The sequence below is a fragment of the Squalius cephalus genome (genome assembly GCF_949319135.1).
Source record: "Squalius cephalus genome assembly, chromosome: 4".
NCBI classification, from domain to species: Eukaryota; Metazoa; Chordata; class Actinopteri; order Cypriniformes; family Leuciscidae; genus Squalius; species Squalius cephalus.
Genome location: NC_137125.1, coordinates 49390891 through 49403880, shown reverse-complemented (window position 1 = coordinate 49403880; position 12990 = coordinate 49390891). Strand labels below are relative to the sequence as shown.

Sequence of the window (12990 nt, the reverse complement as noted above, 5' to 3'; positions counted from 1 at the left end):
AGTGAGAATTTCAGAATGGATTAGTATTTGGCTTGTCCTCCTTTTGCTTTAAGAACGGCAGCACTCGAGCTGCTTTTTGTCAAGCATGATGATCATGTTCTTCAGCTTGATTTGAGATGAACCAAATGGCATCTTCAGCTTTAATGGAAGAGCATGTGACCATCTGAGAGTCACATGATCAGTCACAAATTTAACTTATTTGATTAGTGGCTGACAGTGCAGAAATCATTGCAACCAGTGCAAAAGTATAGTATAGTATAGTTTTATTTAATGTCTGCATCTGAGGCTAGCTTCATGGCAAAAATTGAATTACAAAAATACAAAGTTACATAAATACAACAACCAAGCAAACAGAAAAAAATACAGCAGTTAATATTATACAAGATTTTTTAACATTAACATACGAAAAAAAATTCTAAAACCTTTTCTGGTCAAATCTAACTAAACAAGTCTTTAAGTGAGCTTACTTCATAAAAAATGTTTTCTACTTGCATTAAAAGCGGGACAGTCCAATAAAATATGTTTATTTTATTATACATCATAAGAAACTGCAGCTATATCATAAAAGCTGTCTAAAAAATGATTATGCAAGATGCCGAAAAACAGATTTCACGCCAACTACTTATTTCCTAAATATCTCACACACTTGGATTTTGGTTGAGATCTTACTGACCATCTGAGAGGTCAGAGCAATGAATGCAATTTTAAGTGATGTTTCTAACATGCATTCTTCATTTGCAAGTCAGGCTTGTACTCTCCCCTATTACAAACCTTAAACAATTCCCCTAAATGCAAAACTTCTGCATAGAGCAACTACACACTCAGTTTCTCCAGAATTCATTGTTGCACACGCAAACACGCACAAATCCCCTCTCTCTCACTCATCTTCCCCACATGGTTTCCTCCCTCTTTTGGGGATCCAGGGACAGTATGATCATCCAAAGAGCGCTGTGAGCAATAATGATGTGTGTGCGCGCGTGGGCGTCTCACCTCATCGCCGTCTCTGTTCAGAGCCTCTGTGCATCTCCATATCTCAGTGTGAGAATTCACATGCTAAGAGCTGTCACTGCATCCCAGTACCACTGCACCTCTCCAAGTCCTTGCTCATCACTATGGCAACCAGAAAAATGGTTCACCAGGAAACTTTGCCTGCTTTTAAAGGGCCAAAGCATAAATCTGGTGCGAGCATCCTCCTGCATCTCCTGACGGGTGTGCAAAACACTCAAGGCGCGCTTCGTGCACGTGCACCGAGCGCCACACAGATGTTTAAAGAGAGGGGAGATTGAGAAGGGGGGAATAGGAAAGAGAGCAATTTAAGGAAAAGAAATAGACAGTGTGATGGCTTAATGTGTGGGCGTTAGGGCTGAATAGATTGGCCTCAGTCACGACAGAAATTAGGATGTAAGAGAGTGACAGGTAAAGAAGGTAAGAGGGCTGGGGCGACGTCTGTGTATTCTGCCAAATTCAACTCAACGCAAATCAGTTTCCAATCAGCGAGATTAGGCTTTGCCTGAAGAAGACCTATATAGAGTGAGCGCAACACTCATTCACACATCCTCACGCATATACACACACACACACACACTCACACACACAGCCACATTTTGCCTGTTAGGAAAAAGTGTTCAGTAATCCCTGTAGTGATGCCCAATGAAAATATCCGCATCGAGCCGCTGTACAGAGGTGCGCTGACAAAATATGACACACAGAGAGCCTGAAAAGACACAAATTAATCTTATCTTTCAACAAACACACACTTAAATTCATTCAAGCAACACCTAGCACACACACAATTCACCCAAGGATATGCTGGAAATCATAAAACTTACCTAATAAAACCAGGGCACACATTCCACACCATCTCGACTTCCTCTGCGAGGGTCCGTCTCTGGTCTGTGAAAGTGTATAGAAGTGTGCTAATGTGTGTATTTGGAACGTATGTGTGTGAGAAAGAGAAGAGAGGGAGAAAAGAGGAGAGATAGAGGGAAAGGGAAAGAGAGAAATAGAGGGAGAGAGAGGGAAAGAGAGAGAGTGCGGAGGCAGAGAGACTGTTACTGTATGACAGGAATGCTCAGCTCAGCCCACACAGTGCAAGCATGATACACTGACTGTGTGTGTGTGTGTGTGTGTGCGCGCATGAGAGAGAGAGTATAGAGAGAGGTTCAGTCTCCCACTTCTTTGCGTGGGCAAGGCCTGAATCTCACTCACGGTCTCTCTCTCTTCTCACTCTCTCTCTCAACAGCTATTACAGGAGAACAGCAGAACTGGATGGTAAAAAATGGGGATTGTGAATGAGAAAGCCTGGAGGTGGGGAGAGAGGAGAAGAGAGAGAAAGAGCCCTGCCGATGGACTCGTGGCTGATTGGTTCTGTTTTATGACATAAAAAGTTTGTCAGCAAAATCCTGTAGCATCGGAAGCCGGGGATGAAAGGTTTCGTGATCGCCATGGCAACACGGCAGATGTAAACATCAGCACAGTTAGGTGGGCGTGCGTCTTTTGTTCCGTGTGTGTGTGTGTGTATGGACAAAAAGTCACAACAATACGATCCTTACGAGAGGTCATACGCACGCTTGTATCTACAAATTTGATACAGATTGACACTGAACTGGATTCAGAAAGTGACACACACACACACACACACATACACACACACACACACACACACACACACGTTAATGTAACAAAAATCCAATGTCTAGGTCATATTTCACCCCAAAAATAGAAAACAATTATATTTTGCATAAAACGTTAGTTTTTGTTCCCCCCCACAGATATTAAGCACAATTCTCCCCCTCAGATTGTCATTACTGTAATGTGTCCAGATGTTTTTATGTCCTCATAATAATTTTGAATTTTGGCATACCACAATAATTATTAAAAGAGCTGCAAAAAACCTAAAGGCAATAAAAAATAGGTAACTTTAAAAAACTTTAGTATAGGACATAAAATAATATATATATTTTTTAATATATATATATATATATATATATATATATATATAAACATTGGTTAGTGTATTACCTAACATGAACTAGCCTTTGTTAATGTTAGTTAATAAAAATCCAGCTGTTCATTGTTTGTTTATGTTAGTTCACAACTAATGATTTTAATAATGTATTAGTATATTAAAAGTGAAATTAACATTAACTATGATTAATAAATGCTGTTGAAGTATTGTTAAATATTAGTTAACTAATGAAACCTTATTGTGAAGTGTTTTCATAAGATTGTATTATGCTAATTAGAACAAGGAAGGAAAATGTGCATAATATCACGACAATGCAGGTGTGACGAACAGGACGAGGTCGAGGGCTGTGGGAGGACGGCGCGAGCCCTATCACGGCCCTCGACCTCATCCTGCTCGCCACAGCAGGAAAAAAAATAATGGTCCTAAAAAATGCTTCATTTTCGTTATTCATGCAAAATATAGTTTCTTACTCCTTTATTTTGATTTTATGATTAGAATATCATCCAGACATGAGGCTTTTAGAGCGGAGTACAAATTGGTCTTAGAGCCTCCTCTTAATCACTGAAACTAATAAAGCTTAATGATTTATTCTGAGTATGCCGGAGAAAAATGCTTACAGTGGTACAGGAGAATGAGACACTGGGGAAGTGGCACATGGCTACTCATAACTAATATTATGAAAAGCATCATAAGTCTCAGTGCAATATCATAAGTGTCCCTGAGCACAGCTGCACGTGCAGCCCCTCCCATCACTGCTGTGTGTCCCCAGCATGAAGCTGCACGAGGAGGCCCTCTCATCAGAGCTGTCTCCCCAGCACGGAGCTGCACGAGGAGGCCCTCAGAACTCTTCCGTGTGTGTTCTGTGCTGCGCTGTGCTGTGTTTGGGAGCCACCTCCTGGATGAGATCAATAAATTCACTCTTCTCCAGACAGGCTCTGCACTCCTCCCCCCACGAGGCCAAGACTCTCTTCAGATCCAACACTCGCATTTTAGACAAAGCGTCCCTGCTCCAGTCAAGAACTGGACGCTCTGTTTCAGAAGAACAAGAAATGTCCATTTTAAAACATTTGAGACTAATATTTCCAAAATATTCCAAACTCTAATACAATTAAATGGATAGTTCACCCAAAAATGAAAATTCTGTCATCATTTACTCACACGTTCATCTTCGTATCACAAATGAGGATGAAATCTGAGAGCTTTCTGTCCCTCCGTTGACAGATACGCAACTGACATTTGACTGACACTTTAAAAAGTTCATAAAGGAGATTGTAAAACTAATCCATATGAATTGAGTGGTTTAGTCCAATTTTTCTGAAGAGACTCATTCGCTTTATATGATGAACAGATTTACTTTAGACTTTTATTCACAATTGATCAGTGTACATTAACAGAAGCTCAACCGAACCTACTTGACGCAACAAACCTCACTGGTTCTTGCTGAAGCTCAAACATGCTGCGTAATATGAGAATTAACCTCATTGGTTGTTGCACATAGAGTGAAATTGCGTTGATGAATGTTTATATGTGAATAAAAGCCTAAATTCAATCTGTTCATCACAGAAAATTTGGACTGAACCGCTTAATTGAGGGTGAGTAATTAATGTGAGTATTTTAATTTTTTGGGTGAACTAACCCTTTAAATCCACCATGAAAACAAAACTGACAATCATTTTTTATGGAACATTGCAGTATTTATTATAAATGATGTATCTGTGCACATCATTATTTTTTTTAAAATACATTTTCAGTCTTTAATCAAAATAACTTCCCCTCTGCAGCAACATATCTTTTGATGTGTTTACTGGCACGAGGGCAGGACAACCTGTCACTCACATAACGTAACATCACAGCAAAAGCAAAACCACAACCATCCAACATTCCAATCAATTTCTTGCATTTCTTGCAAAATCTTTTTACTTGTTCAAGAAGCAGTTTCACTTGGATATACGTCACAATAGGGAAGAAAATACTATCGCAACTTCCTTTTCATGCCGACTTTGAAGGATCTTATATGCGAGTGCACCCTACCATATCTGAGCTCGCAGATCTGGCCATCCCTGCGCTGAAGTTTTTGGCAGATTTTCTGTACAGGAACATGTGCACTGAGGGGGCGGCTCACCTCACCTGTCACTTTGGCTGCAGCATCACTGGAGGCTCCTAGGTAATAGCACTGAGGTGAAAAGGGAAAGAATTACCTCATGCATTCAATATATTTCATACCCTAAACATATTCATATGAACCAGCAACCAAAGAAGCATAAAAACCAAACTGTGCTTCTTTTTATGTTCTTACTAGTCGATTCTCTTTCCCAGTAGTCTCGGTGCATGCTCTGATCAGACCCTCCTCCACCAGCTCTGGGGACAGCTCTGTGTGTCTGATCACCAGTGAGTTATAAAGCCGCCCCAAAAACTCCTCACACACTGCAAAACAGATACACATATAAATATTAAACAGAGATTCATACTAGAGGGATAAATTTGTATGATATAACAGTTAGTTATAATTCTGCAGAACATAAGCAATGTTTTCAGTTGTAAGTGGGTTGTCTTATAACACACAAGAAAATCAAAGCAGGTAAAATCGTTTTTCCATTTCCAATATGATCAATAAGTTATGACAACATATGTTTTATATTGCTTTAACTCATCAAAATAAGTTGAGCAATTTTTAAACTTTTTTTTACAAGATTCAACTCGTTTTTTTAAGTCGGTTTAATGTAATTTAAGTTAAAATGACATAAACATCCAAGTTGATTGGACATAGAACAAAATTTTTAAATAACTATTTAAATTGAAGGCATAGTGTTACAATAATAGGGGTTGTCAGTCAGTATGCAATCCAAAGCAGGACTCACCTCTTAAATATTGACTTCCTGCAGTAAATATCTTATATTCACTATGTCAAAACACTCATGCACTTGTGAAAAATAACCCAGGTGGCTATTTTTAAACTCAGCTGGTTCATGCGCATTGAAAGCCAAGCCAACCAACCTCACCTTCGCATTCTTCTGCAACAGCAACTGAGAATAAAACAACACATAAAAGCAAAAGTAACGGGGTTGCAAAGGAGCTGGTTAAAGACATGACTCTGTGCGCTTAAAACGCGCCTGTGCGCACTTTTAAGTGAACTTCAATACCCAGCACACAACACCCACCGGCGCCGCTCTCAGCTGTTTCTAATGGTGCCTTCACGTGCTATGGAAAAGATGATATTTTCCACTTGTGAACTGGTATTTACCAGTGTGTTGTGTTCAAGTGCTTTTGTTGTCGTAATGTAGTACCCGCAAGGTCTGTGTCAGTAGAGTATCTCTTTTATCTTTACAAAAAAAAAAAAGCAAAAAAAAAAAAAAAAAAAAACACGTAAATGTGGTGCTTTCTGATGATTAAAACATAATTAATAATTAAAAAAAATTAAACATGACATAAAATGACTACATATGAACCAAGGAAATTGCGGCGAAGTTGAAAATTGAGTGTTAACGCATTATATTACAATCGTTAATGACACAACATTGTATAGGCTACAAAAACTATCCGCTAACAGTATTCACGACTCTTGCGTTGCTCTCCGCGATTTTGAAAAGGTCAAAGGTTATCTCATCTCGGCAACTCGTGCATCAAAATATTCTACGAGTTGCCCAGTGGAAAATACCACATGAGGGGGTGTTCATGTGCATTTTCCATGTCGGCTTTTGGTATTTACCATAATTACCATAGCACGTGAAGGCACCATGAATCAGGCGCTGCTCTCTTGACTTTCCTGTCGACGTCAGTTCAGAGGCGCTGTGATTGGCTAACATCGCTGTCCGTCATTTGGCTGCGCCCAAAAGTCACTCCCTCCTCATTTGCATAAGAAAACCGGCTTCCGGTAGAATTCGTCGGAAGCATGGCTGCCATCGGGGTGCACTTTGGATACACATGTGCCTGTGTTGCGGTATTCAAGGTGAATTTGTTATGAGTATACATCATTTTAATTAGTTGAATAAACGCAAATATGCCGACAATGAAATAAAATATCTAATAGTCCTTGTTAATAGTGCTGAATAGATGATGGTGTGACATGTAAACCATACCAGATTAAAAAAAAATATTAAAATAAGTGTAATTGTTTTCATATTAGGATGGACGAGCAGATGTTGTGGCCAATGATGCAGGGGACAGAGTCACTCCAGCTGTGGTCGCATACAGAGACACTGAACAGGTAATTTACCAGGATTTCGGGGAATGGGGTCATAATCATTATATAGCTCTCTCATCAGCACCAAACACAGACAGCCTTTAATACGTGCCATGTTAAGAATTAACAGTGAAATAGAAACTTAAATGCAACATATCTCTTGTCTAGTGAATAGTATTACCATTTTATTTGAATTGTGTGTTGCATAGTGTGTTTCATTTTTGATTATGTTAGTGTATTTTTGGCTGCTATTACACTATAATTCCCTTATGGGATACATTTATAATCTAAAATAATGGTTTTGTCTCATGCATTTGATTTTCTAGATAGTGGGAATCGCCGCTAAGCAGGGCCGAATACGAAATGCCACCAATACGGTTGTCAAAGTGAAGCAGATCCTTGGCAGACGGTATTTATTTTCATATTTACACAAACATGCAATAATGATGTAGATAATTCAGTGCATAACATTTATTATGAATATTTTACCGTCAAAGTAGCAATATATTAAATAAAAAAACATTTATATAAGTAATAATAATATAAATTCATTGGACTTGTGTATTTGACAGCTTTGATGACCCAGATGCTCTGGCTCACAAAGAAGAAAGCAAATGCATTGTAAGTACATGCTGTTCTTAAAGGGATAGTTCACCCTAAAATTAAATTTAAGTCATCATTTACTCACCCTGGTGTTGTTCTAATGCCTTATGCCCGTCTTTCTTTTTTAGACCACAAAAGGAGATTTTTTTAAAAAAATTAGTCCATATAATGTATATTACAATTGTTCTCGGAGTGTATGATAGGGTTTAATGAAAAACAAACTGAACTTGAATGTATTATTTAATGAAAATCCTGACCTTGGCCATTGGTCTTCTGTGCACGATTGAGCGTTTATGAGACTATTAGCACCGCAGTTCACTCTGGCTTGCCCTTGACGTGTAATACAACTACTAGAAATCCCCAAAAAATTATCCGTGTACTTTTTTTCACCGGGTTGAATATCTCCAGACCTGAACTCAGATGACAGATGAGACAGTTGACAGATGTGAACACGGTAACTTCTTGTTGCGACGGACACAACAGATATATTCACCTCAGAGAAGAAAAAACATGGATTGTATTTCATTTTGCACTTTTCTTGATTTCTCACAACTTGTGTTCTTTTTCTGGGCAAGTTGGGTTGAACTGCGGCGCTAATAGAGTCTCACGAAAGCCACAGAAGATCAGGATTTTCGTTAAATACATTCAATTTTAGTTTTTTTTTCATCAAACCCTATCATACACTCCCAGAACAGTTGGAATATACGTCACGTGTCACACTGGACCGTTCTGTGATACCTTTGCGTCTTTTTTTAAAAGCTTGATGCTGGTCGCTATTCATTGCCATTATATGAACGAACATTTTTTAAAAATTCTCCTTTTGTGGTCTGAAAAAGAAAGACAGGCATACGGCATTAGAACAACACTAGGTTGAGTAAATGATGACTTGATTTTAATTTAGGGTGAACTATCCCTTTAAATACTGACAGATGGGAAAAAACACAACAGTACCCATAAAAACGGCACCATTTTCTCATTTAAGAGGTGTGTATTTTCTCACTCATTCCCAGGTTGTCAACAAGAGTGATCTGCCCAGATATGAAATCGAGACGGGAGAGACAACCAAGTATGTGTCGCCTGAAGACGTAGCAAAATTGATCTTCCATAAAATGAAAGGTATTGTCTGAATGCTTCATTTTCTTTCATAGTCAGTATGTTAAATGTGAACCATTGATAATCATTTCATGTTCCCTGCAGAGACGGCTCAGTCAGCCTTGGGTTCGGATGTGAAAGATGCTGTCATAACGGTGCCTTTTGAATTTGGAGAGATGCAGAAGAATGCTCTAAGGTATGTAGTTGAAGTGTCTGTAAAACACTGCCAGACGAATGCTAATGAATTCAGATGATGTAACAAGGTTATCTAACTCCAGAAGCTGTGTCTGGGGAGAGGTTTTATAACAGTCGGTGCTGTGTTGTAGGCAAGCTGCAGAAAGTGCCGGGTTCGACGTGCTGAGGCTGATACACGAACCCTCTGCTGCCCTTCTGGCTTATGGCATCGGACAGGACTCATCGTTGGGAAAAAGGTACATTGAGATTGTGCGTCGTCCGAGTTGAGCTGTTTCTTTGAGCTCGTCAGAAGCCTCATTCTCCTTTCTCTTTTCAAACACAGTCATGTCCTGGTGTACAAACTCGGAGGCACGTCGCTCAGCGTCACCGTCCTGGAGGTGAACAGTGGAATGTACAAGGTCCTCGCGACACAGACCGATCACAGGACGGGAGGAGAGAGCTTCACACATGAGCTCGCACAGCACCTCGCCGCCGAGTTCAAAAAGTCAGTTGAAGTCCTGTGCTTTACATCTGTTATCTTGTGATTTTTCTTATAATGGAAGTGGTTTTGTTTTGAAGACACTGCACTGGGTACGGTTGCCAAGCAACTTCATAACTTCTTATATTGGCTATTTTACACTTTGAAGTGGCTCATCTAGTCATATTCATATTGTTCACTCCAGTGTTATATGAAGCAGTGTTTTTTAGTACTGGTGCCAAACTTATTGTTTATGAATCTGCTATTATATATATATTTTTTTAAATCAGATGCAATGAAGAACCCTTTAATTGTAAAGTTATATAATTTATTTAAGTTTAATAATTTATTATCAGAAAATAGATGGTAAATATTAAATAAATATTTAATATTATAATATAATGTGTGGCGCAATGGATAAGACACCTGCCTTTGGTGTGAGAGACCCGGGTTCGAATCCACTGTGAGACACCAATGTGTCCCTGAGCAAGACACTTAACCCCTAGTTGCTCCAGAGGCGTGCGACCTCTGACATATATAGCAATTGTAAGTCGCTTTGGATAAAAGCGTCAGCTAAATGAATAAATGTAAATGTAAATGTAAACTGTATATTATATTAAATATTTATTTCATATTTACTGTTCAAAACTTTGGGCTTGGAATAAAGATATTTAAAAATGTTTTTGAAAAAGTATTTGATCAGAAGTACAGTAAAAACAGTAATATTGTAAAATATATTACAATTTAAAATAACAATTTTCTATTTGAATAGATTTTAAAATGAAATTATTCCTGTGATGCAAAGCTGAATTTTCAGCATCATTACTCCAGTCCTCAGTGTCACATGATCCTTCAGAAATCATTCAAATATGCTGATTTTCTGCTCAAGAAACATGTCTTATCCATGTAATGCTGCTTAATATTTTTGTGGAAACCATGAGACATTTTTTCAGGATTCTTTGATGAATAGAAAGTCAAAAGAACAGCATTTATTTGAAATAGAAATCTTCTGTAACATTATAATTGTCTTTACAGTCACTTTTGATGAATTAAATGCATCCTTGCTGAATAAAATTAATTTATTTCGAAAAGAAAAAAAAATCTTACTGACCTCAAAATTCAACGGTAGTGTATAATATTTTTAAACATATTTGATGTTATTTTATTTTATTACATGCATGTCAATCTTATTTTGTTTGTCATGTGTGTCTCCAGGACTTTTAAACAGGATGTGACAGGAAACCCCAGGGCGATGCTAAAGCTCATGAATGGTGCCGATATGGCCAAGCACACACTCTCCACCCTGAGTAGTGCCAACTGCTTTGTGGACTCGCTCTATGACGGCATGGATTTTGAGTGTAATGTGTCCAGGTGAGCTGAAGTTATTTTGCAATCAAATCAGTATTACAAAGAAAATGGCACCTGTTGCATCTCTGCATTTCATATATGCTTCTGTCCTAGAGCCCGTTTTGAGCTGATATGCTCCAGCCTCTTTACTAAGAGCATTCAGCCAATTAAAAGTCTCCTCGAGCAAGTAAACCTGTCCACCTCTGATGTCAACAAGGTAAAACAACTTTTTTAAAGAGGTCATATTATGCTCTTTTACAGAGTCTTGATTTTGTTTTTGGGGACTGCTAGAATAGGTTTTCATGCTTGAATGTGATATAGAGAATAATGATATTGTGCTTTGGAACTTAGCAGACCTTTTTCATGCTCAAACAGCAACATTACACACTAAAGAAAGCTGAACATGTAAAACAAAAACAAAAAAAACATGAGGTCTTCAATACAGTTGTACGACCAGTAGAGAGAGCTGTAGATTTGAATCCATATTTCATGCATGATATTTTTTTTTTTTTGTCAGTTTAGAGGCAATTAATACAAAATTCCCTGTCCAACTAGTAGATTATTTTGGTGTTTTACATAGCGAGAATGGAGTATAAATAGAGCTTAAACCATTTTGCTTTCTTTCTAAGGTGGTTTTATGCGGAGGATCAGCTCGTATCCCGAAGTTGCAACAGATGATCAGGGATTTGTTCCCAGACGTGGAGCTACTGAACTCCATTCCCCCGGACGAGGTGATTCCGGTCGGTGCTGCCATGCAGGCTGGCATCCTGGTCGGAAAAGACAGCCTGGCACTCGGAGAAGATTCCATCACTGTGGATTGCTGTGCCAGCGACATCACGGTTAAGGTGGGGATAATAGTGCAGATTCGTTTTATGGTGTTTTAGCACAGAATGGCATATTGATCAGTAGATCGTGTCTCGGTCTTTCAGGAAGTGGATGACTCCGGAGCGGAGGTTTTCACAGTTTTGTTTCCATCTGGCACACCTCTCCCTGCCCGCTGTCAGCACACGCTGCAGGGTCCTGGCAGTCTGTCGTCCGTGTGTCTGGAGCTGTACCAGGCACAGCAACCAATCGCACAGGTTGGCTCCCCTTTTAACAGACATTTCAGTACAAACATAAAATGATCGTAAATGAGATATTCAGCTTGTGTTGTGCACTAAAACTGTTGGGCTGATTTCACCTTAAGCTTATTGACTTTAAATGTGACACTGGTTTATTTTTCTAGATTGTACTTCGAGACCTGGAACCTAAAGAGGAGCTGCATGACTTTGTCACAGTGCTGACAATGAAGAGGTAATGTGATAAATTAATATTTTCATTAATACTGGATGAATTGAGAATCACAATTTTTAATTGTTTAAACGATTCTGAACAGATAACTAAACAAAATAACATGCAATTTATTAGAGGTTCTGACAAAATGTTAATTTCTGCAGTTTATTTAAAAATATTTAATTAATTTTAATTATTTTATAAAAAAAATCCATCTGAATGAATGATTCAATGACTCGCTCGTAAAGACTTGTTTCATGACTGGATGAATCGGCGTTTTTGAACGAATCTCTTGAATGATTCAATGACACTCACTTGTTGCCACCTACTGGTGTAATGATGTAATTAATGAATCTTTATTTGAAGTGTTTACTCTATTTTGATCGCTTCCGTAGACATCTGTTTATATCCGAACTATAAACTTTTATCCCAACACTTCTGTGATAATTTGAATTATCGTAACAGAAATATATAAAGAGATATACAGAGATATAATTGTGTGGTTGAAAAGAGTAAAGACTGCGATCTTTTAAAGAGTAATCTAAATATTTTCTAGCTTGTGTGTGTACTATAAGTTCAATAATATCACCCTGTCCTACTCAACTACTCAACTCTTTTCCTGATGTGTTTGTTTTTCAGAGACGGTTCACTGCACGTTACGTGCACAGAGTTGGGAAGCGGCAGATCCGAGGCCATTACCATAGAAACAGCTGCTGCTGCAGCGTCTTAACCTTCAATCACGCTGGCAACATAATTCCATACAGTAACCTAAACACCTGCATCTCATGCTGTTTGAGGTTTTCCATTGCTCTAGATTCCTCTAGAGATTAACCGAACAAGAACTTGAAGATGTTTGCTTCAGTTCAAGGAATAGCT

The 12990-nt window shown here is 38.5% G+C and overlaps 3 protein-coding genes across 10 annotated transcripts in view; 1 reads left to right on the top strand and 2 right to left on the bottom strand.

Annotated features, from left to right (window-relative positions):
* shank3b (SH3 and multiple ankyrin repeat domains 3b) overlaps window positions 1-2727 on the bottom strand; it is a 28519-nt gene extending 25792 nt beyond the window's left edge. For 2 of the 8 annotated variants that reach the window (XM_079868098.1, XM_079868106.1), the window contains exon 1: window positions 1830-2726. Coding sequence is in view for 1 of the 8 variants with exons in the window: in XM_079868104.1 (XP_079724230.1) it covers window positions 1830-1851 (22 nt within the window). In the remaining 7 variants the exon portion in view is untranslated. Of the gene's footprint in view, window positions 1-990; window positions 1715-1829 lie in introns of all 8 variants that reach the window. The other 6 variants (XM_079868103.1, XM_079868102.1, XM_079868100.1 and 3 more) reach the window with 5 other exon arrangements.
* A 689-nt stretch (window positions 2728-3416) lies between these two features.
* Window positions 3417-6747, bottom strand: cdnf (cerebral dopamine neurotrophic factor). The gene is made up of 5 exons (XM_079868111.1): window positions 6716-6747; window positions 5968-6157; window positions 5265-5392; window positions 5000-5141; window positions 3417-3997 (listed from the first exon to the last, which is right to left on the bottom strand). Exons 2-5 carry the CDS (start codon window positions 6053-6055, stop codon window positions 3807-3809), a joined length of 549 nt encoding a protein of 182 aa, XP_079724237.1. The 5' UTR covers window positions 6056-6157; window positions 6716-6747; the 3' UTR covers window positions 3417-3806.
* Window positions 6748-6799: 52 nt separating this feature from the next.
* hspa14 (heat shock protein 14) lies at window positions 6800-12875 on the top strand. Its single transcript, XM_079868110.1, has 14 exons — window positions 6800-6914; window positions 7092-7172; window positions 7475-7557; window positions 7721-7769; window positions 8762-8867; window positions 8949-9039; window positions 9170-9274; window positions 9361-9522; window positions 10711-10866; window positions 10957-11059; window positions 11472-11687; window positions 11772-11921; window positions 12068-12135; window positions 12754-12875. Exons 1-14 carry the CDS (start codon window positions 6858-6860, stop codon window positions 12842-12844), a joined length of 1518 nt encoding a protein of 505 aa, XP_079724236.1. The 5' UTR covers window positions 6800-6857; the 3' UTR covers window positions 12845-12875.
* The last annotated feature ends 115 nt before the right edge of the window (window positions 12876-12990 follow it).

What these genes read in the sequence shown, in the direction of transcription:
- cdnf (XM_079868111.1), bottom strand. Translation starts at nt 6,055, where the DNA reads ATGTCTTTAACCAGCTCCTTTGCAACCCCGTTACTTTTGCTTTTATGT. An exon ending in CTGGGAAAGAGAATCGACTA is followed by an intron (nt 5,142 to 5,264) that starts GTAAGAACATAA and finishes TTTTCACCTCAG; the next exon opens with TGCTATTACCTAGGAGCCTC. An exon ending in GATCTGCGAGCTCAGATATG is followed by an intron (nt 3,998 to 4,999) that starts GTAGGGTGCACT and finishes CTTCTGAAACAG; the next exon opens with AGCGTCCAGTTCTTGACTGG.
- hspa14 (XM_079868110.1), top strand. Translation starts at nt 6,858, where the DNA reads ATGGCTGCCATCGGGGTGCACTTTGGATACACATGTGCCTGTGTTGCG. An exon ending in CCACCTCTGATGTCAACAAG is followed by an intron (nt 11,060 to 11,471) that starts GTAAAACAACTT and finishes TTTCTTTCTAAG; the next exon opens with GTGGTTTTATGCGGAGGATC. An exon ending in CCAGCGACATCACGGTTAAG is followed by an intron (nt 11,688 to 11,771) that starts GTGGGGATAATA and finishes TCGGTCTTTCAG; the next exon opens with GAAGTGGATGACTCCGGAGC.